Raw genomic sequence first — 25,087 nt, forward strand, 5'->3', positions numbered from 1 at the left:
GTTTTAGCAATATAAATAAACAAGATCTCTACAATAGGAACTGGCTTCTGTACCCTGAATAGAGAACCTTGTTTTATTTCTAGTTTGATTGAAGTGGTATGAGAGGAAATTCTGAGTGAGAATTCAGTCTAATGAAGACCTTGTATTGCTATCAGATGAAACGAGTTTGTCAACCAGAGAAGTCCCACTGACTTTGAATTCTGGCATTTAAAAACTTTATTTTGAATACCTTTCCTTGTACAAATCAGATAGCATTAAAAGAAAACTTCTTTCTCCAAAGGGACCTAAAAATTAGTAAGATAGTCTCATACCCCATTTGGTTCCTGCTTTTATTTTTTCATGAAGTATGTGTCGAATGTGTAGTACTCATTCACTTTGCCAGCCTGAAAAAGATGAAGCATTTTCTTTTGTTGAATATTTATTTGTAGTACCACTGCTGAATGTAGAGGTTTTTCTGGCTAATGAATATAATTCTTTCTTGCCAGTTACTCTCTTTGGTGGGAAATGCAGATTTTCATATTTTCTCCTGCTGTAGTGAGCTTTAAAGACATTTAGTTATACATAGCACACACATAATTGGAATTTTAGAATATATATCTCTTGAGTTTTCAACTAGTGTTATTGGTCTTGTTAATTACTCTTGAAGTAAATTTTTGTAATATAAAGAACTAGAATATACTAAAGATGAAAAGTTGTAGATAGTTTATATCTGACTTATGAAAATAATTTGAATTTTGTAGAAAATCTAGAGAAAAAATAAAAACAATTATTTGATAGCTTACCCATTTTAACATAGCCATTTTTATTCTTAGAGCTTCTCTTCTATCATCGTCTATTTTCATGGATTTTTATTTGAGTTGTGATTTTAGTATAATTCCAATTTTTTATTCTGACCCTTTTTACTTAATATTACATTTGTACAGTTTTTCTGTATTACTACATAATCTTCAAACAGTCCTTCCTGGCCACATAAAATATTTCATTGTTAGATTCATAGTTTATTTAATTTTATTTAATTTTCCTATCATTGCTTTGACTTTTTTCACTTTGTAAATGACACCATAAATGAACAATAACACACATAAAGCTTTTGCCATTGTTTTTAATATCATCCGAGGACAGACTGTCAAGTTATAAAATATAAAAACCCAAATCATTCTTTCTGAAGTGAGATTATAATGAAATAAGGCAGATAGTGAACGACAGGGAAGCCTGGCATGCTGTAGTCCATGGGGTCACCAAGAGTTGAATGCAACTTAGCAACTGAACATATGCAGAAGCAGAGATGGTAGAAGAGAGACAGTGAGTTGCTAGTGGAGCAGATGGTAGCAGTTAAAGAGGATGGATGGCGGGGATGTAGAAAGAAGAGAGACCATTGGAAACATGCATGTGAAAGCTACTTAGGGACAGTGAGTTTCTTTTATTATCAAGATACCTGTTTCCCTGACACTCAGCTCACCCTTTGAGTAAAAGTGTGTAAGGCTGCCTATGGCCTTGGCCTTGTCTCAGTACAGACCAGTCTTCTTTCAATCATATGACCATCTTAAAGAAACTGCAAACCCAGAAAGCATCTCCTGAATTAACTCATTTGATCTTTAGATTTTAAGTCTTCATTTGGCTTCCTACCTTTTTCATTGGATTTCAGTTCATTATTTTTTTCATTTACAATTAGGCTGTATGTGAAATGATTTCTTAATATTTTACATTAACTTGAGTGTGAATTTACTTACTTTAATGAAGGATAATTTGAATTTATTATATTCATGTTATGACAAGTATTTTTCAGACACAGAACGGAAGAGTAGTGGCTAAGAACCATGCTGTTTACGAAGTGCTTGGTGGACGTAAATATTATTTCTTTTTCCTGTGTCTTTATTTTAGCCATTCTACTGAGAACATATCAAGTTGCCTACAAGTATTTTATTCTCCTCTACATATTGCACAACGCCCTGTGAAAGGACAGTCTTGGCAAAGCAGGAAAGTACTCATTTTTATCTGTCTTGTATACAATCCCATACCCTTAGGAAAAAAAAAAAAAACTCTGTATATATGGATATTTGATTTTATACTCTGATAAAAGTTTAATGTGTTTTTAAGTTTATTTAATGATAAAATTTTTCAGTGAATTGCAAGGTGATGTATTTTGGTAATGTAATTGAAAATAGTCCTAGAAGTGAAGTGCATTTAAAAGTTACAGTTGACTATTCTGCATATGATATGATAAACTGCCACCAGCTGTCATACTAGCAGACCTGAAGCAATGATTTATGAGTTTAATTCCATTAAATTAATGTTATGAAACTGACACAGTATGACCTCTCAACTCACCAGTGTTATCTTTAAAAGTTCCATGCAGCCAAGCACAAGATATTTGTTCTGATACTGGATACTGTTTTTTTAAAAATGGATGTTCTGTGTGTTTTGAGGACGTGACTCTAGTGGTGAAGAACCCATCTGCCAAGGCAGGAGATGTAGGAGATGCAGGTTCGATCCCTAGGTCAGGAAGATCCCCTGGAGGAGGGCATGGCAACCCACTCCAGTATTCTTGCCTGGAGAATCCCATGGACAGAGGAGCCTGGTGGGCTATAGTCCACAGGGTTGCAAAGAGTCAGACACGACTGAAGCGGCTTAGCACAGGCATGCACAAAGCCCTTCACACTACGAAGATTAATCATAGAATTTCAATTATCTCTCAGTAGGTGCAAGAGAACTGAGGAGTATCCTTAGGGACCACTAAAAGCTTATTACATAGCAGTCAGTAAGGCTGGTCTTGAGTTCCAACCTCAGTGTAAATACTAGGTATACTTATCTCAACTGTACCCATGTTTGATGTCTAGGAGGGGTGCTGTTGCCATGGTAATAAGTTGCTATGATAGCTCCAAGCAGCCATGGAAACTGACCTTGTTTAGTGTATTACATGGATTAAGAATGAATATATGTTTTGATTGGATAGAGGGGAAAAAAAGTTATAGCTGTTTTGTAAGTTTAGTGTACTTACAAGAAATTTGGAATGCTTATGGGTTAGCTTACCTAGAGCCAATTTGATCATTATGTATTTCCTCTCATAACTTACTCATTATCTAGGTTTATTCATAGGAACAGGAGTTGACTATGACAAAATTCTGATTGTGGTAATTAATAGGTAAAATGAGCACAAATAACTGGTAGTTGGTATCTGGCTTAAAAACAGTGAAAAGGCTGGCTTAAAACTCTACATTCAAAAAACATGGCATCCAGTCCCGTCACTTCATGGCAAATAGATGGGGAAACAATGGAAACAGTGAGAGACTTTATTTTCTTGGGATCCAAAATCACTGCAAATGGTGACTGCAGCCATGTAATTAAAAGACGCTTGCTCCTTGGAAGAAAAGCTATGATCAACCTAGACAGCATATTAAAAAGCATATTACTTTGCTGACCAAGGTCTGTCTAGTCAAAGCTGTGGTTTTTCCAGTAGTCATGTATGGATGTGAGAGTTGGACCATGAAGTAAGCTGAGTGCTGAAGAACTGATGCTTTTGAACTGTGGTGATGGAGAAGACTTTTGAGAGTCCCTTGGACTGCAAGGAGATCCAACCAGTCCATCCTAAAGGAAATCAGTCCTGAATATTCATTGGAAGAACTGAGGCTGGAGCTGAAGCTCCAATCCTTTGACCACCTGATATGAAGAACTGATTCATGGGAAAAGACCCTGATGTGGGAAAGATTGAAGGCAGGAGGAGGAGGGGATGACAGAGGATGAGATGGTTGGATGGCACCACCACTCGATGGACATGAGTTTGAACAAGCTCCAGGAGTTGATGATGGACAGGGAAGCCTGACATGCTGCAGTCCATGGGGTCTCAAAGACTCAACTGAATTGAACTGAACTGGTATCTGGCATGTCTAAATATTATGCTAATTAATCTTAAGTCCCTTCCTCTAGCATTCTCTGAATCATGATTAGTGATAAGTTCAGATAAAGGTGGGAAAAGGATGACATAGCACTCACCCATTGGTAAAATTTATTAGCAAAAACCGATACTGAGTTAGTTCATATCTGCTTCTGATGGGGTTATTTGTGATGGGAGGAGTTTCCTTCCTTTAAGTGTTTATTTAATTTTATATGATGATCTTCAGCAAGTGAATTTCACTGAAAGCAAGCTTCTTGTCTCAATGTATTTTAAAAAATTAATGTACCCTGGATTTATGTAAAGTGAATTTATGATAACATATAATTTTAGGTTAAAGAAGACTAAGCCCGCATGCACTGTGACACCACTTCAGGAGAAATCAAAAGGTAAGCTGGGTCATCTTTTTCTCCTACGACTTGTCTTATGAAGGGTGTGAAAATACTTATCTTTTTTAAAACTTCCTTTCTTTCCACTGACTTAATTGTCTTTGTTTTGTTAATTTTTCTTTTAAGCTGTGCTTGTTTTATAAACTTAAGTGCATGTTGTGTTCACTATATACATGCCTCTACCATGTCATGTTGGAAGATGGAGCAAATAAACAGTACCTCTCAAAATGAGAAGGCACCTTGAGACCAAAAACCAAGGCAGACAGTGCCATTTAATCAATGGATCGGCATATTATATGGTGACTTATTCCCAGGGTGGGAGTTCCAGGGCGAACAACGACTTGGAAACATCTGTAGCTGCATTCTGCTGTTGGGACAAATTTATAGTTAACCTAGCGTATGGGAGTATATGCTTAGAAATGGGAAGAACATTCCTAAGTCAAGATTTATGAATGGGTAACTATTCTCATGGGTGCCAGGAATATGTCAGGGAAGGTCTTCATCATTGTTTAGAGACCACCTATAACCTCAGATATGCAGATGACACCACCCTTATGGCAGAAAGTGAAGAGGAACTAAAAAGCCTCTTGATGAAAGTGAAAGCAGAGAGTGAAAATGTTGGCTTAAAGTTCAACATTCAGAAAACGAAGATCATGGCATCTGGTCCCATCACTTCATGGCAAATAGATGGGGAAACAGTGTCAGACTTTATTTTTCTGGGCTCCAAAATCACTGCAGATGGTGACTGCCGCCATGATATTAAAAGACGCTTACTCCTTGGAAGAAAAGTTATGACCAACCTAGATAGTATATTCAAAAGCAGAGACATTACTTTGCTGACTAAGGTCCGTCTAGTCAAGGCTATGGTTTTTCCTGTGGTCATGTATGGATGTGAGAATGGAACTGTGAAGAAGGCTGAGTCCCGAAGAATTGATGCTTTTGAACTGTGGTGTTGGAGAAGACTCTTGAGAGTCCCTTGGACTGCAAGGAGATCCAACCAGTCCATTCTGAAGGAGATCAGCCCTGGGATTTCTTTGGAAGGAATAATGCTAAAGTTGAAACTCCAGTAATTTGGCCACCTCATGCAAAGAGCTGACTCATTGGAAAAGACTCTGATGCTGGGAGGGATTGGGGGCAGGAGGAGAAGGGGACGACAGAGGATGAGATGACTGGATGGCATCACTGACTCTACGGCCGTGAGTCTGAGTGAACTCCGGGAGTTGGTGATGGACAGGGAGGCCCGGCGTGCTGTGATTCATGGGGTCGCGAAGAGTCGGACACGACTGAGCGACTGGACTGAACTGAACTGAACTGGTCCTTATGATTTGTTGTTGTTTAGTCACTAAGTCGTGTCTTATTCTTGCAGCCCCAGGGCCTGTACCTTGCCAGGCAGTATGGAAAACAGTATGGAGGTTCCTCAAAAAAATTAAAAATAAAGCTACCATGTAATCCATCAATCTCAGTACTGGATATATTTCCAAAAGAAATGAAATCCATATCTCAAAGAGATCTGAACTCACATATTCACTGCAGCATTATTCACAATAGCCAGGATATGGAAACAACCCAAGTGTCCATTGACAGATAAATTGATAAAGAAGATGCAGTATATATATACCCAATGGATAAGGAAATCCTACCTTTATAACAATGTGGATGAACCCAGAACACTTTATACAAGTGAAATAAGTCAGATAGAGAAAGACAAATACTGCATGGTATCACTTATATGTAGAATCTTTTAAAATGTCAAACAGAGACAAGGTAGAATAGTGGTTATCAGTAAATGGGGACTGGGGAAAACGGGGAGATGTTTTGGAGATATAATGTACAGCATGGTGACTGAAGTTAGTAATACTATATGGTGTATTGAAGTTTGCTGAGAGAGTAGAATTTTAAGTGTTCTCATCTTTCCCCCTCAAAAAGGTAAACAAGTAAGATGATTGATGTGTTAATTAACTTAATTGTGATAATCATTTTACAGTGTATATGTATATCAAGTCATCAGTGAGTGAGTGAGTGAGTAGAGTTGCTCAGTCGTGTTTGACTCTTTGCGATCCTATGGACCATAGTCTTGGAGAAGGCAATGGCAACCCACTCCAGTACTCCTGCCTCGAAAATCCCATGGATGGAGGAGCCTGGTAGGCTGCAGTCCATGGGATTGTGAAGAGTCGGACACGACTGAGCGACTTCACTTTCACTTTTCACTTTCATGCATTGGAGAAGGAACTGGCAACCCACTCCAGTGTTCTTGCCTGGAGAATCCCAGGGACGGGGGAGCCTGGTGGGCAGCCATCTATGGGGTCACACAGAGTTGGACACGACTGAAGTGACTTAGCAGTAGCAGGACCATAGTCTGCCAGGCTCCTCTGTTCGTGGAATTCTCCAGGCAAGAATGCTAGAGTGGGTTGCCATTTTCTTCTTCAGGGGATCTTCCCAACACAGGGATCCGAACCCAGGTCTCCAGCATTGTAGGCGGTTTCTTTACTGTCTTACCAGGGAAGCAAGTCATCAGTGGTATATTTTAAATATATACAATTTATATCATATATGCCTCAATAAAATTGGTAAAAGATAGAAAACAATATATCATAGGATTAGTAAAATGAAAGATAGAGCATTATGAAAGTACCCAGTTAAAGTGAAGAGAGAAAGATAATACAGAACAGAATATGCAAAGACAATATGTGATAAGGTAAAACTACTTTACACATATATAATTCTAATTCCAGATTAAGAGGAGCAAGAGAAACTGAGACAAGCAGTATTTACTTACTGGCTGAGAATTTCCCAAGCTGACTAAAAAATACCAAACAGTAGATACAAAAATTCTGTGAACCTCCAGCAGAATAGCAACAAAGAAAATCATAGTTAGTCACATCATAGTAAAAAGGCTAAATATTTTTTAAAAAAGAAAAGTTCTCTTCTGGAGAGCAATGGTAAGACATACAGCTGAGTGTATGTTTTATGTTGTATGTTGTATTTCCAGTGGAGACAATGGAAGCAAGAAGACAAAGCAGTGGTATTTTCAAGTGCTGAATGACAGTAACTGCCAAACTTGATCTGTATATACAATGAAAATATCCTTAAAAGCAAAAACAAAATAAAGACATTATTATTCAAATAGAAGTCGAAAGATTTAATTGTCAGTAGAGCTACACTAAAAGCATATTAAAGAAATAATATGATACAAGATGAAAGCATGGCAACTTGTAAAGGAAGGAGAAGCAGTAGCAGTAGTATTGTCTTATGAAGTTTAAAATATATGTAGAAATAAAACACAGTAATACCACAGAAGTGGGATGGGGCATACATGGAGTTAAAATGTCGTAAGATCCTTGCATTATTTGAAATATAGTAATTAAGTTAAAGTAGATTGTAGGGACTTCCCCTTGGTGGTCCAGTGGTTAAGATTCTATGCCTCCTGATTGGGGAGTTAAGATCCCACACACCACGTAACACAGCCAAAAAATAAAATTTCTTTTAAAAAGTCAATTGTAATATGTCAAAGAGGTGTGATAAAATCTGTATGATAACCACTAAAAGAAAAGTATACAAGTAACAAGATTATAGGGAAATAGGAAAGTAAAAAATATTTAATCATCTCAAAGCAAGAAAAGAGGAAAAAAAGAAATACGAAATAGGACAAATAGAAAACAACTAGTAATATTAAAATTAAACATACAATAAATACATTGGATATAAGTGGACTAAATATTTCAGCTAAAACCAAAAGCCATCAGACTAATAAAAATAATTATATGCTGGTTATAAGAAGCATACCTTAAAAATAAGGACAGGAAAGATCAAAAATAAAAGGATAGAAAAATATAAACCATATAAATGGTAATTAAAAGAAAGCTTGTTATAGCTACACTAACATCAATCAAAATAAACTTCAAAGCAGGTAGTATTATGTGCAATAGAGTGATATTTCATAGTAACAAAAGGATTAATACAACAGAAAGATTTAACCATCCTAAATTTGTATGCTCTATTAAGATAAAATACACAATGATCAAAGGAATGTAATGAAAGTAGACATTAAGGAGATTTTTAAACAAATATCAAATAAGTGAAATCATGTAGCACATATTCTCTGACTGCAGTGGAATTAAACTAGAAATCAGTAATTAAAAATAATTATAAAATCCCACAGAGGTTTGGGTATTAAGAAATGTACTTTTAAGTAACTTGTGAGTCAAAGGAGAAATACAGTGGAATTTACATATTAGTTTGAACTGAAGGATGATGAAAATATGATACATCAAAACTCCTTGGGTACAGTAAAAACGTAGCTTTTAGGGAAACTTAAAGCATGAAGTATCTGTATTAGAAAAGATGAAAGGCTTAATAAGCAATGATTTTAACATTAATCTCAAGAATTTAACAAAAGAACAGCATATTAAATTCAAAGAAAATAAAAGGAAAAATAATCAAGAGCAAAAATCAACAAAGTAGAAAACAAATATTCAATCAGGAAAAATCAACAAGAGCCAAAAGTTAGTTTTTTAAAAACGTGAATAGAATTGATAAATGTCTAGCAAGACTGACAGGAGAGAGAGAGATTATCAGTATCATATTAAAAAAAAAAGAAACCACAACCTAGCAGAATGACACTGGTAAATTCTTCCGACATTTGTATATTTATTTTTAATTGGAGGATAATTGCTTTACAACTCTTGTGTTGATTTCTGCCATGCAACACCACGAATCAGTCATGAGTCTGCACATGTCCCCTCCCTCTGGAGCCCCTCTCCTACCCGCCCCTCACCCCGCCCTTCTAGGTTGTCACAGACACGGTGGTGAGCTCCTGTGCTACGTGGCAGCTTCCCGCTGGTTACCTGCTTCACACAAGGTGATGCAGGTATGTCAGTGCTGCTTGCTCAGTCTGCCCCACCCTCTCCTTTCCCCACTGTGTCCACTAGTCCTTCCTCTGCCTCTGCATCTCTATTCCTGCCTGCAAATGGGTTCATCAGTACCCTTCTTCTAGATTCCATATATATTATGTGTTAATATACGATATTTGTTTTTCTCTTTCGGACTTACTTCACTCTGTATAACAGGCTCTAGGTTCATCCATGTTAGTTCAGCTGACTCACATTCATTCCTTCTTATGGCTGAGAAATATTCCATTGTATATATGTACCACAACTTCTTTATCCAACATTTAATTTTAAAAAGCTGTGTGATATAAAGTATTCCAGAATATAAGAAAAGAAGGAACACTTGAAGACCGATTTTATCAGGTCACTAACCTTGATTCTAAAACCTAGCTTTGACCTTATAAGAAACTTTAAATTATAGACCAGTTTTTCTTAAGAAAATAGAAGTAAAAATTCTAAACAAGACTTATCAGTTCAAATTCAGTGATAGTTATATAAGAAGGATAATGCAACACACCATGTCAGATTTATCTAAGAAATGTGAGATTGATTTAACATTAGAAAAGCAATTGATGTCTATCATCTTGTTAATAGAATAAAGGAGAAACTGCACAGGTTCACTTTAATAATTGTAAAAGATATTTTAATAGGATTCAATATTCATGATTAAAAATATTTTTAGCAAACTATGAGTAGAAGGGAACTTTCTTAATTTGATAAAGATGGCCTTTAAAAAACCTGCAGTAAACAGTACATTCAAACAACTAATGGGTCAAAGAAGAAATCACAAGGGAATTTTGAAAATATCTGGGGACAAATAAAAATTTAAAAATGCAACGTACCTATAGGTTGCAGCAAAAGCAGTGTGCTAAGAGTGAAATTTATAGTGGCAAACACATTAAAAAAAAAAGAAAAAGATCTTGAATGAATCACATAAACTTACACCTCAAGGAATTAGAAAAAAAAGAATAAACTAAGCCCAAACTTAGCAGAAGGAAGAAAATAATAAACATTAGAGAAAAGACAGATAAAGCTTCCTTGGTGACTCAGTGACAAAGAATCTGCCTGCATTGCAAGAGGTGCAGGTTCGATCTCTGGGTTGGGAAGATCCCCTGGAGAAGGAAGTGGCAACATACTCTGGTATTCAGGCCTGGGAAATCCCATGAACAGAGGAGCCTGGTGGGCTACAGTCCATGGGGTTGCAGCAGAGTGGGACATGACTTAGTGACTAAACAGCAACAACAACAACAAAATGAAACAGAACAGAAAACAAATCAACAGGACCAAGACTTAATTTTTAGAAAAGATAAACAAAGTTGACGAATCCTTGGTTACACTAGAAAAAAAACAGAGAAGACACAAATAGTTAAAATTAGAAATGAAAGAGGAGACATTATAACTGATTACAGAAATAAAAAGGATTCTAAGAAGCTACTGTGAACAATTATGTCAACAAATTGGGGAACCTAGAAAAAAATGGGTAAGTTCATAGAAACATACAACCTACCAAGACTGAATCATGAATAAGGGACAAACTGTGCAGAGCTATAGTAGAACTATGGAGGAGACTGAAGCAGTTATCAAATACATCCCAACAAAAACATTAAGTCCAGAAGTCTAGGATAACAGGACTATAATTTTAAAATTTGCACACTTGCTCGTATCTTATTGGTTCACACTCACTAACGAAGCTATACTTAGCTCTAAAGCAAGCTGAGAAAGGTAATCTCTCCCTTTTAGCTGACCTTGTCCTCAGCTAAAATTCTGTTTTGGAAAGAGTAAAAAGTTTTGAAAAGATCATTAGTAGTCTGCCATAATTCTTTTACAATTAAAATTTATAGCTTTCTCTTGCAGATATTTGGAAATGTAGTTAATTTTTTACAATTTGATCTTACAGTCACCCACCTTGATAAAGTCTCTTGTTATTTCTTGATTTATGTTTTATATTATGTATATATATTAACATAGTATATGAAATATATATAATTGTTCTTTATGTAGATTACCATATATGAATGATGCCAGTTTTATTCTTTCTTTCCAAAGGTTTTTTCTACCCCCCACCCAAGCTTTTATTTTTCTGATTTTACTAAGCTGACTAGAACCACCAATACAGTGGGGAATAGAAATGAAAAATAGGCATCTTTGACTTGTTTCTGATTTTAAAGTAAACTCTCTTAATGTTTTCTCGTAAAGAATGATGTGTAGTGTAGGTTTTGCGTGGATATCCTTTATCAAGATAAATAAGTTCTCTTTAATTTGCTTAGAGTTTTTTATTTTAAAAACAAATGAAAGTTTAATTTTTATCAAACATTTTCTTCTGAATTGATTGAAATGATCTTGTGATTTTCTGTTTAATTTTCTAATGTGAAAAATGACATTTGTAGATTTTTAAAAATGTTCAGCCAGTTTTACATCCCTTGGATACCCACATTTAAGGCATAATTCACTATCATTTTGTGTACTACCATATTTAATATTTTGCTAGGTTTTTAAAATCTATCTTAGTGAGTGAGATTACCACTAATTTTCTCTTTGCCTGAATTCAGTGTCAAGATTATAATGCCTTCATGAAATAAACTGGGGAGTATTCTGCTTTTTCTTTTCTCTGAAGGATATGACCTAAAATTGGAATGATTTCTACCTTGAAAGTCTGATAGAGTTCGTCTGTAAAATTATTTGGATCACTTGTTTTCTTTGGAGGAATTTTTTAATATTAATTCAATCATTTTAATTTTAGGACTCTTAAGGCATTGTAATTCTCCTTCCATCAATTTTGGTAAGTTATATTTTCTAGAATTTTGCATTTTGTCTACATTTTCAAATTTATTGGCATGCAGTTTAGTTTTTGTTCCATCTGTACTTTTCCTAATATTAGTTATTTAGGTCTAGCTTTTCTGTTTTTTTTTTTTTTCTTAATTAATTGAACCAGAGAACTTCCCTTTCTATTAGTGTTTTCAAGGAAGAATTTTTATCTTTTAAAAAATCTTTCTTTTCGTAAGTTTGTTTTCTACTTCACTGAATTTTCTTTCCTGTGTTACGTCCTTCTTCCATATTCTTTTGGAGAAGGAAATGGCAACCCACTGCAGTATTCTTGCCTGGAGAACCCCATGGCCAGAGGAGCCTGGCGGGCTATAGTCCAGGGGGTCGAGAAGGGTCACCCGCAACTGAGCGACTGCGCACATCCATGTTCTTTGGGTTGTTCTTTCCCTAATGAATGTCTTATGTTGAGCCTATTAATTTTCAGTCTTCTTTTTTAAAACAGGAATCTTAAGGTGTAAACCTTTCTATGTACAACTTTTGCTACATCACACAAGTTTTGTAATTTTTTATCAGTTATAAGTATTTTTAATGTTTATTACAATTTATTTTTGATGAATGAATAATTTAGAATGTGTATACATTTCTAAATATTTGAGAATCTTAGAATTACTGTTAGTCTCCAATTCAGTTGCATTGGTCTGTATGATACCAGTTCTCTGAACTGTTTTGAGGTTTGCTTAATGCTTGCTCGGTGCTCAGTCTCTCAATCGTGTCTGACTCTTTTTGACCCCAGGGACTGTAGCCCTGTTTTCTCCTCTGTCCATGGGATTTTCTAGGAAAGAATACTGCAGTGGATTGTCATTTCCTTCTCCAATAATTCTTAGAATCTACCTTTTGCAGCCAGAGACTCCAAGTGTCCAGTTCATTGTACTGCTAAGAACTGGAATCCTGCTCAGCTCTTCCCCTCTACTCGTTCTCTGCAATTTCTACTTCATTACTCAATGAAATAAACAAAAATACCAACCACATTGGAGAACTGAAGACAGTTTTTATTTTTGGCACTTGAAACTGAAGTTAAATAATAGCATTTTAAAGAAATATGGATCAGTCTATTACTATTAAAGCCTTGTATGTTTCTAAGTAGAAGAATTTATATGTATTACATAGGAACTTTGAATTGATGGATCTTGATTTAAATCCTGCCTCTAACAATTTCTAAACTCTTTTTTAAAGCTGTAATCCAAGATAGTACTAGTTACTGACTTCATAGTATTGATGTATAGATGAAATAGATGAAAAATACTTGACATACAAGAGATCATTCAATTAATGTTATCTATTATTATGTTATTACTCTCCTTCTATAATAGAAACTTCATTATTGCTGTTTCAGTTAGTGAGTGACTTATTTTATAACTTTACTGTTTTACTTCACTTAACATTTATGAGAAATGGTTTTATTTAGAGACAATAACAAACTCTGATTTAGTTTTATATCATTAAATACCAGCATTGAGCATTTTTGAGTTAAATATTTTTTGGATGACTTGTCATCCCTGTGGCTCAGATGGTGAAGAATCAGCCTGCAATGCAGGAGACCCAGGTTCGATTCCTGGGTCAGGAAGATCCTCTGGAGAAGGGAATGGCAACCCACTCCAGTATTCTTGCCTGGAGAATCCCCATGGACAGAAGATCCTGGCGGGCTATAGTCCATGGGGTCACAGAGAGTTGGACAGGACTGAACGACTGAATGCTTTCACTTTGCCATTCCACTCACTTAGAAAGATAAGTGGCTTTCATTTCTACTTCAAAGAATGTGTTATATGAAGAACTAGCGGTGTTTAATGGTCATTTGAGGAAAAGATATTTCATTTGTACTCTAAAGAGTATCATTCATGTGTGCTTAATTCAATTGTAATAAGCGTTTTCTGTTTGTTTGTTTGTTTACAGGTTCTGGCTTCAGCGATCCTCTTGCTGGAGCACCATCTCAGTACTTACAGAGACTTTCCAACATGGCCATTTTGGAGTATGACACCATTCGTCAAGAAACAAGCAAAAAATTTAAAAAGAGCAAGAAACGAGAGCCTCGAGACTGCTGATTATCATACACTGTGATGCTTTCTTCACTGACTTTTAAAGTTTATATTTTTCCTTTCTTTTCTTTTTTGATATGTGATATGATGTGCAGTGATTTACATAAAAATGGAAATGTAAATAGGAAATAAATGTTTTCTCTTATATATGAAATATATTGTATTTTGTTAGTCTCACAGAGACCCTAAGGTAATTATTTTTATAGTTGATACACATAAGCATAAGAAAAATTTTAGTCTGTCAATTTTATGCACACCAGTTACACCTTTGGATTCTATTTGATAAATGCTTTTTGAGTGTCTGTACAATGAGCTTTGCTAGAAGCTGCAACAGATTTGAGTGAGTCTTTAGTTTTGGGATTAGAAAGCATCCAATGAGATCCTCACCTTGTCCCTGCTTGAGTTTGGAAGCAGTTTTGAGGTAAGTATTCAAGCAGATGAAAATGAGAATATTCGCTTTGTTTGCTGGTAAAACTTGGAAAGGAAATGCTGCCTGAGATGTATGGCAGCAGTGGACTTCCTAGTGCTGAACATGAGAACTGAGCAAATGCACAGCAGGGATCGCTGACAACCTCAGGCTCACCTGCTCAGTCAGGCCTCGACTGCCAGGCAGAACAAGGCATCTGTCCTGCATGCACAAGGCATCCCTGAAGGGAAAGGGGGTGGAAGAGAGACCCGCTGTATCTCTGGGGAGGAGGAAGGTCTAGGTCGAGAGGTAGCCTCAAGATAGCCTGAGGAAGGACTTGCCTGGTAGTCCAGTGGTTAAGACTTGACCTTTCAGTGCAGGGAGTGCTGGTTCAATCCCCTGGCGGAGAGCTAGGATCAGTGTGCCTTGCAGCCAAAATATCAAGACATAAAAAAGAGAAACGATACTGTAACAAATTCAATAAAGACTTTGAAAATGGTACACATCAAAAAGAAAAAAAAAAACATAAAAAAGAAAGCCTGAGGAGTTGGGGAGAAGTGTTTGTCAATACACCTCCCTGAAAAACAGGGAAAAATCAAGGATACTGATGACTGATCCAGTGGAGAATGAGAAATGGGCCATAAGAGACCCACGGAGTGTTAACAGAGTTTCAAAAATTAAGCAGTAACTAACATCCAGCAGGGAAGTCAGAGAAAGCTTCATGGAAGATGCAGTGTTAGAAATGGGCCTTAAAGACATGGATGGTGGATGGAGAGGGCATTTCTAGGAAAATGGAATAACCTAACCAAGGACATACTATGCATTTGGGAATAAGGTACTTGGCTGGAGTGTTAGGTAGTACAGGGGAGACTTCATCAATTCACCTGCCTACAGACACCAAGTCAGTAGCACATTAAACGTCACCAATCAGATGAAGGCTGTGGTGAGCTGGGGCATGTTTTTCTGTTCATAAATGGGCACTCACTGCCTAGCTTCAGTTCTCCTGTCATGTGAGAAGCCAGAATCTGGAGTTTTATGTAAAATTTCTTGGAAGGTAGTATATTCTTTCAAAGCTGCATACTCAATTTTTTCTACATTTTGGGGAAATTTTTTCTTTCATTGCATCTTTGAATATTCACTCTTTCTGTCCCATATTTTTGATTTCTCTACTTCAGGAACACCAAATATGCTTGAGATCATCCTTATCTGTTTTAAATATCTGGAGTACTGGAAACAAGATTTGTCAATATTTTTCTCTTTTTTTTCCGATTAATCTGTAGGACTTTTTTTCTCACCCAGCTGTGCTGGCCGTTGATTTTAGCATTTCTTTCAGGTCAACAATTCTCCACTGTGTCCGTCAAGGTGAGGGTATTGTTTTCCCATTTCATAGACAGAGCAATTGTGATTTAATAACTTACCCAAGTTCCCAGAGCTCTCAGGTTCCAGAGCCTGTATTTGAACCTGCACTTTCCTGAATCCCATGTCCCTGCTTTCCATCACAGTACAGCTTCTTTGAAAATGTCATCTTGAATGTCCTTCCAGCTCAAAAAATGCTCGTGGGGAGGTCCATACCTGCCCTACTCAGACTCACCCATCAATAGCACTTACTTGATGGGCCATTTGTGTTGGGCACTTGATGAGAGCTGCGTGGAGTCAGTTGTCCCTAATTCCTCCTTCCTCACTCCATTTAGGATGTGAAGCATCAGGGGAGAGAGAGTCTAGTTTCCCACCTCAGAAAATCAGGAGAAATATTATAAACCCTAAGGTATAGTTTAAAATTTAAATAATCACTGGCATCTTTGTAGTAATTTGTGGTTTACAAAGCACTTACACTCACATGATCTCATTAGCGCCTTGAAAGATGAGGTTAGATGAGGCTGTTATGTATGGATAGTTTCATTGATGATGATAGTAGGGGGTTCCCATCGTGCCACGTGGCTGCTGACAAGCAGCTCCACAGCACCTGGACATCAGGAACACTTTATAAAGCTCCTTAAGGTCCATTGTAGACCCACATAATCAGTCATAAATTTCAAGTGCTTAACATGTATTTCATTTTTCTATCTGGATTTTTCTCCTTTGAAAATAAGGGTGGACTGCCCATTGGAATTATGAACTAGCTCCTATTGGGATGGGTTTGGGGTGTTGAATAGATGACCACTGTCAGCAGACAGCCCTAACTGAACTAAGGTCTGCTTTAGAATAAATATTTGTGATTCCTCAAGCAGTTTTTACCTCTTAGTGTATGGCTTTTTCAGAATGCTTATGGTCTGTATCCTGATTGATGCCTGTGTCCAAAGAAGTCTAGAAATTGCCACCAGAACCTGATGATTCCACCAAACTGTTCAGCTAAACACAGGAAATGTGTGAGTTCACATTTACAGACACAACTCACTTTCCTCAGAATGTAAGTGGACACCTATATAAAATGGACAGATGAGGGGAAGGACACTTTTGATGCATGGAGTGTTTTTCTTGGATCATTTGTTAATCTGATACTAATGAGATATCAGCCTGTAATTTTTCTACCGCTCCACAAACTTGAGAATAATCGAAGATAACATGCACATGAAGAGAACCAAAAACCTGTCTCCCAGAAACGACCTGGTGAAACAATGCCATCAAGGGGCTCATCCTAAAGTCGATAACTCTAGGGCTGTGACAGACTTGAAGTCTATGCTTATAGAGCATCGTTTTGGCAAGAATAAAAAGATGGACAAAAAGACAGGACATTCTGACCCATGACAAGTCAACATAATTTAATACAAATGTGTTTTTGCAGATTAGTGAAAGTGAAGTGAAGTCACTCAGTCGTGTCCGACTCTTTGCAACCTGTGAACTGTAGCCCACCAAGCTCCTCCGTCCATGGGATTCTCCAGGCAAGAATTGTGGAGTGAGTTGCCATTTCCTTCTCCAGGGGATCTTCCTGACCCCGATTAAGTGCATTTTAGCAGATTAAGTGCATTCAAAAATTGATTTACATTTTAGATTTGGCACATAAATTTGAAACAATTTCAGATGACTATCCATCCCCTAACTACCAATCCTGTTTGGACTAACCCTCCTGAGATCCAGCCCAGGGTCAGGGAGGTGGTCTTGGGTGCCAGACTGAAGCCCCACACGGCCAGTTGGTTGCTGGGTGTCACATATGTTGCCATCAGAGTAGCTGGGGTTGTGGAGTATATCCTGGACTTTAGGTCTTCTAGTCACATAGTGAGTATCTTTGCCCAGCCAGATGGAGTTCTGAGAGTCAGGTTAGAATACAGGCTAACCACTTGGGGTCTGATGTCAGGCTGCGTGCGTACTAAGTTGCTTCAGTTGTGTCTGACTCTTTGCAACCCTATTGACTGTAGTCCACCAGGCTCCTCTCTCTGTGAGATTCTCCAAGCAAGAATACTGGGGTGGGTTGCATGCCCTCCTCGAAGGGATACTCCTGACCCAGGAACTGAATTCACATATCCCGGAAGCCCCTGATATCAGGCTGCCTGGGGTCAAATCTCCACCCTTAATCTTGGTAGCTGTTTAACTGTGGTCAGGTTTCTTTGCCTCCCCACGTGTCATCTGGAAAATTGAGATGTTAAAAAAAAACCGACACAATAATACACCTCCTTCTTGGGGGGTGTTGGGAGTGTTAAGGAAATAACGTGTATAACGCTCTGAACCCCATGTCTGCCACTTGGAGTTTAATTGTTATTTTAATCCTTGGGGATGGTTCCCATCTTGGTGTGTGGGGAGGCGGGGTATGGGAAACAGACACCCTACAGAATAGTTCTGTAAGCTGAGAAGGGCTGATCAAACACTCTCCCCAATTTGGAGGGGGTTGAGTGAGATACAGTTACAAATTCCTGATTTTCTTTTCAATCTTGGCGGAAAGGGTATAATTTTAATAAGATGAAAGGGGGCTTGCAGGCTCCTGACAACAAAGAAAATCACCGCTGTGTGTCTGAGCCTTCTCCGAATAGTCTTGAGGAACCTGATTAAGAAATCTGGAGTGAAGGGAGACCCCAGTGCTCCCCACTGAGACACGGTTTTCCATCTGGGGTGCAGGGAGCAGGGAGGAACCCACCTGGAGTCCTCTTTTGATAACTGCTGCAGTTAAGATGGGGATGGTGGTGCAAGTGCGTTAAGACTTTTCCCAGCATTCCTGAGCTCTCCTGCCAGGCTGGTGGCTCTGATGTCTTAAATGACCTGTTCACAATTATGAACTTGGGGAAAAGTGAGTATGTCCCTACTCCGTTTTTGAAAGATAAGTAAATACTCATATCGGAATTCAAATGTTGATACATATTCTCTTCAGTGAACTTTTACATTGGACGTTTTCTTTCCCCTTCACTTTCCAAGTAAAGAACAACAATATCCAACTCATGTTATTTTGGTTCAAGAAAACATCAGAGGGACTTCCCTTGTGGTCCAGTGGTTAAGACTTCACCTTCCAATGCAGGGGGTTCGGGTTAAGATCCCACATGTATTGAGGCAAAAAAAAAAACAAAATATAAAACGGAGGCAATATTGTAAACAAATTCAATAAAGACTATAAATATGGTCCACATCAAAAAAAAAAAAAAAAAACAGCAGAGAATCTGATTTCTTCACACACACTCCTGCCAGGCTGTCTCCTCCTTTCAGTGTTTTTCTTTTTTCCTTTATTAACAGCTCTGTTGCCCAGTGTTTAACATGAATGCAAGAAAGACACATATGAACAATGCACTCGAAACTGTCTGTCATGAGGGACTTAACTATAGTATCCTGCTTCTATCTTGAAAACTGTTGTCTCTGCTCCCCACCCCGACTCCCTTAGTTGCCAAGGAAGTATTAATATTACTAGAAGTCTGAGAACAGTAAACTGTAAAAGTTGTTATCTGCCAAGAGGGAGTATGACATCTCCATGGAGACCTGAGAACTGAGGATGGATACAAAGCAGGTGACATTTAGAGGATGCACAGATTAGTAACAGATGCACAGATTAGTAATTACCTTTGCTGTCTGCCCTTTTGATGTCAGATACCAAACATTTAACCAACATTGTTTCATTTATTCCTCATAGCAGCCCAGTGAGCCAGGTATGATTGTTATCATTATTATTCTCATTTAATGACCTGGTTAACCATGACATCTAAATCAGACATTCTGGAGTGTGAAGTCAAGTGGGCCTTAGGAAGCATTATTGCAAACAAAGTTAGTGGAGGTGAAGGAATTCCAGCTGAACTATTTAAAGTCCTAAAAGATACCTATTAGGGAAATAATGAAGGACAGGGAAGCCTGGCATGCTACAGTTCATGGGGTCACAAAGTGTCAGACACGACTTAGTGACTAAACAACAACTCGATATGTGGGATCTTACTTCTCCAAGCAGGGACTGAACTTCTGCCCCCTGCATTCGCAGTGCAGAGTCTTACCCACTGGACCACGAGAGAAGTCCCTTTTCCTGTTATAGTTTAAACCCAGCTTCTTATCAATAAAAGTGGGGAAGAAAGCAAGAAGTATGATTTTCATGATCACTCTTTTTAGAAAAAAATTTATCTTTCCAAATATTCAAAAGCACAATTACTCTGAGTCATGGTGAATTTCTGGGCATTGAGTTCCCTACTAATGAAGGAGAGGAATCCTCTTTTTGTAATTATAGAGGCAACCCTTATAAGAGGTGTCTCTGGCAAGTGGAGGTGGGACTTTTGAATATTTCCTTCATCTTGGGAGGAAAGAAATTTTAAAAACACTTCAAGATAAAATAGATAACAGAAAGAGTAAATTCACCGAGGTTTGTTTTTTTTTTCTTTTCTCTGTATCATTCAAATAACTTCCATGAATTAGTGTGTGCCATGCAAAGAATTCACTGGAAAACTATTTGTGGCTATTTACAAGGTCATTCTATTTCATAATTGTAAGCTTTCAAATGGATGTTAATAATGAACTCCAGATGCCAAATAGAAAACTTACTGCATGTCATAATTCATAGGGCTTCCAGTGCATTCCAGTCTTTACATCCACTACTCAATTAATGATGCCATTAAGCAAGTTAGAAACTACGGCCAAAAAAAAGGGAAACTTACTTTGAGGATGCTCTTTGGGATAATGCTAGGTCTGCTGAAAATTCCCTGGATGGAAAAAATAGTGGAGGTTCTGAACCCCCCAGGACATCTCCTCACAAAATTTGAGCGATTTGGTGCTTTAATTTTATGTTTGGTTCTCTGAGCCTCTCCCAAAGGATGAGTTCTGTCCAGTCCTGGCTCCTGACCCACTCAGAAAGGTCCTCAGAGAAAGAATAAGTTTCTGGAATGAAAGAAAGACAGTTGCAATTCAACCTTTCTTCTTTGGTGATCAGCATGAGAGGTAGACCACAATGCACGTGTGCTAAGCTGCTTCAGTCGTGTCCAACTCTTTGTGACCCCATGGCCCGTAGCCCACCAGGCTCCTCTGTCCATGGGATTCTCTGGGCAAGAACACTGGAGTGGGTTGCCATGCCCTTCTTCAGGGGATCTTCCAGACCCAGGGATCAAACCTGTGCCTCGTCCATCTCCTGCACTGGCAGCGTGTTCTTTACCACCACTAGCGCCACCTAGGAAATTCAGTCCACAACACTCCTAACAGAACGATCTCATTTAAGGGACAAGAGATGATGAGAAATACAAAACCATAATTCCAGTTCCAGGGAGAGAAAAAAATTAGCATCAATTTCCCACTTCTAGCCCTTCTGTTTAACAGAGTCTGAACTGCCTGAGGAATCACAGGGCTGCCCATTATCTTGAAAAAGGAATTTGTTAGGCGCATAATGATGTGCGTTCTCAACCATTTTGTGGATTTTGGTTTTCAATGCCCCTCTTTCACGTTCTCTGAGTTTTTCCTGGCCAACATTTCTCCATCCTGCAGCACTACACACGGCCAAATTCATTTGACATTGGATGACAAACTGCATTTGAATTTGCAAGGTTGAAAGGTCAAGGCTGTTCTCTGTGAATCAACCAGGCTCCCTCCCAGTGTCTCAGTCAAGGGGCTCTGTTGGAATGTTCTCTGAGCTGCTGACTTCTTCAGTTATCATGAATACCTAATTCAGAACTGACTTAGATTTCTAATTACTGGCTCCATCTGAAGGAAGGGATAAGCTAATGCCAGGGGATTGACAAACCTCAGTGCCCGCATGCGTGCTAAATCACTTTAGTCGTGTCTGACTCTTTGCGACCCCATGGACTGTAGCCTGCCAGGCTCCTCTGTCCATGGGATTCTCTATGCAAGAATACTGGACAGGGTTGCCATTTCCTTCTTCAGGGGATCTTCCCAACCCAGGGATTGAACCCACGTCTCCTGCATCACAGACAGATTCTTTACCATCTGAACCACCAGGGAAGCAATAAAATGAGGTTTTTTGGGAGGGGCAGGGGAAATGGGAGGGAGGTTCAAGAAGCAGAGGACATGTGTGTACATATAGCTGATTAACTTTGTTGTACAGCAGAAACTAATGCAACATTGTGAAGCAATTATACTCTGATAAAAGTTTTTAAAAATAAATTTAAAAAATGAATTTTTTTTTTTTTGCCATGTTAAGTGCTTGCTTTTTATTTTTATTTTTTTGAATACAGTAGTATTTTTTTCTTTTTTTTTTTCTTTTTTTAAATTTTAAAATCTTTAATTCTTACATGCGTTCCCAAACATGAACCCCCCTCCCACCTCCCTCCCCATAACATCTCTCTGGGTCATCCCCATGCACCAGCTCCAAGCATGCTGTATCCTGCATCAGACATAGACTGGCGATTCAATTCTTACATGATAGTATACATGTTAGAATGTCGTTCTCCCAAATCATCCCACCCTCTCCCTCTCCCTCTGAGTCCAAAAGTCCATTATACACATCTGTGTCTCATTCCCTGTCTTGCATACAGGGTCGTCATTGCTATCTTCCTAAATTCCATATATATGTGTTAGTATACTGTATTGGTGTTTTTCTTTCTGGCTTACTTCACTCTGTATGATCGGCTCCAGTTTCATCCATCTCATCAGAACTGATTCAAATGAATTCTTTTTAACGGCTGAGTAATACTCCATTGTGTATATGTACCACAGCTTTCTTATCCATTCATCTGCTGATGGACATCTAGGTTGTTTCCATGTCCTGGCTATTATAAACAGTGCTGCGATGAACATTGGGGTACATGTGTCTCTTTCAATTCTGGTTTCCTCGGTGTGTATGCCCAGCAGTGGGATTGCTGGGTCATAAGGTAGTTCTATTTGCAATTTTTTAAGGAATCTCCACACTGTTCTCCATAGTGGCTGTACTAGTTTGCATTCCCACCAACAGTGTAGGAGGGTTCCCTTTTCTCCACACCCTCTCCAGCATTTATTGCTTGCAGATTTTTGGATCGCAGCCATTCTGACTGGTGTGAAGTGGTACCTCATTGTGGTTTTGATTTGCATTTCTCTAATAATGAGTGATGTTGAGCATCTTTTCATGTGTTTGTTAGCCATCCGTATGTCTTCTTTGGAGAAATGTCTATTTAGTTCTTTGGCCCATTTTTTGATTGGGTCGTTTATTTTTCTGGAATTGAGCTGCAGAAGTTGTTTGTATATATTTGAGATTAGTTGTTTGTCAGTTGCTTCATTTGCTATTATTTTCTCCCATTCAGAAGGCTGTCTTTTCACCTTGCTTATATTTTCCTTTGTTGTGCAGAAGCTTTTAATTTTAATTAGATCCCATTTGTTTATTTTTGCTTTTACTTCCAGAATTCTGGGAGGTGGATCATAGAGGATCCTGCTGTGATTTATGTCTGAGAGTGTTTTGCCTATGTTCTCCTCTAGGAGTTTTATAGTTTCTGGTCTTACATTTAGATCTTTAATCCATTTTGAGTTTATTTTTGTGTGGGGTGTTAGAAAGTGATCTAGTTTCATTCTTTTACAAGTGCTTGACCAGTTTTCCCAGCACCACTTGTTAAAGAGATTGTCTTTACTCCATTGTATATTCTTACCTCCTTTGTCAAAGATAAGGTGTCCATAGGTGTGTGGATTTATCTCTGGGCTTTCTATTTTGTTCCATTGATCTATATGTCTGTCTTTGTGCCAGTACCATACTGTCTTGATGACTGTGGCTTTGTAGTAGAGCCTGAAGTCAGGCAAGTTGATTCCTCCAGTTCCATTCTTCTGAGTATACTACCCAAAGCAATTTACAAATTCAATGCAATCCCTATCAAGCTACCAGCAACATTTTTCACAGAACTACAACAAATAATTTCAAGATTTGTATGGAAATACAAAAAACCTCGAATAGCCAAAGCAATCTTAAAAATGAATTTTCATAGACCCTTAGTAGTATATCAGAGATTATAAGTGAAATAATGGAAATTTTTTTCCAACTACTTATGAGCTCTAGCAGAACCTTTAGGGAGAACCTTTCAAGACGCTTACTAGGTTGTACTAAGATCTCTTTCTTCAACTAAATAGTTATTCACGCCTTCTTTTCTTTTTAGCCTATGGCACTGATTGCCCTAAATTAAATAGATTTTCAGAAATGTCTGTGGATAATTTTGTCAAACATTATGATAGTCACCATGTGTAGTTTAGTTATTACATGTATATTAGAGTAATAATTCTATAATAAAAATTCCATAATTCAAACTTTCTCCTTCATTAAGTATTTAATAATTGCTATCATTTATTAAGCCCATAATTTATTAAGATACTAAATGCTTTATATCCATCATTTAAAAAAATTTTTCACCAGCCCTGTGATGTCAGTATAAATATGATATTGCAAAGGGATTCAGAGAAGTTAAGTAACTTGGCTCAGTTCACTCAGCAAGTAAGTGGCAGAGGTGAGATTCAAACACAAGTCCTCCTGATTCCAAAGCCAGGACTTTTAACCACTGTGATGTACCACATTCATGACATGGTTAAACTCGTGTCTGAATGGGTAGAATTTTTACTGACCATGTCTATGCCCTCCAAGATCTGATCTCCATTCAGTCCTTCAGCAAACACTAACCCTGCCCTCAGGGACATGTTAAAATGAAAGGAGAACCAAGGTTAAAGTCAAAACAAAAGGTATTATAGCTGTGAAAAGAAGGGAAGCAAAAAGCAAAGGAGAAAAGGAAAGATATACCCATTTGAATGCAGAGTTCCAAAGAATAGCAAGAAGAGATAAGAAAGCCTTCCTCAACTATCAATGCAAGGAAATAGAGGAAAACAGTAGAATGGAAGACTAGAGATCTCTTCAAAAAAATTAGAGACACCAAGGGAACATTTCATGCAAAGATGGGCTCAATAAAGGACAGAAATGGTAGGTACCTAACAGAAGCAGAAAATATTAAGAAGAGGTGGCAATAATATACAGAAGAACTGTACAAAAAAGATCTTTGTGATCCAGATAATCATGATGGTGTGATCACTCACCTAGAGCCAGACATCCTGGAATGTGAAGCCAAGTGGGCCTTAGGAAGCATCACTATGAACAAAGCTAGTGGAAGTGATGGAACTCCAGTTGAGCTATTTCAAATTCTAAAAGATGATGCTGTGGAAGTGTTGCACTCAATATGCCAGCAAATTTGGAAAACTCAGCAGTGGCCACAGGACTGGAATTGTCCATTTTCATTCCAATCCCAAAGAAAAGCAAAGCCAAAGAATGCTCAAACTACCACACAATTGCACTCATCTCACACGCTAGTAAAGTAATGCTCAAAATT

The 25,087-nt window shown here is 37.9% G+C and overlaps 1 protein-coding gene across 1 annotated transcript in view; it reads left to right on the top strand.

Annotated features, from left to right (window-relative positions):
* C14H8orf89 (chromosome 14 C8orf89 homolog) overlaps positions 1-14,144 on the top strand; it is a 28,659-nt gene extending 14,515 nt beyond the window's left edge. Inside the window, exons 4-7 of the mRNA XM_018058418.1 lie at positions 1,882-1,977; positions 4,223-4,278; positions 11,905-11,943; positions 13,878-14,144. Of these exons, the coding sequence (XP_017913907.1) occupies positions 1,882-1,977; positions 4,223-4,278; positions 11,905-11,943; positions 13,878-14,026 (340 nt within the window). The 3' untranslated portion in view covers positions 14,027-14,144. The remainder of the gene's footprint in view (positions 1-1,881; positions 1,978-4,222; positions 4,279-11,904; positions 11,944-13,877) is intronic.

Source organism: Capra hircus, chromosome 14 (assembly GCF_001704415.2).
Source record: "Capra hircus breed San Clemente chromosome 14, ASM170441v1, whole genome shotgun sequence".
NCBI lineage: Eukaryota > Metazoa > Chordata > Mammalia > Artiodactyla > Bovidae > Capra > Capra hircus.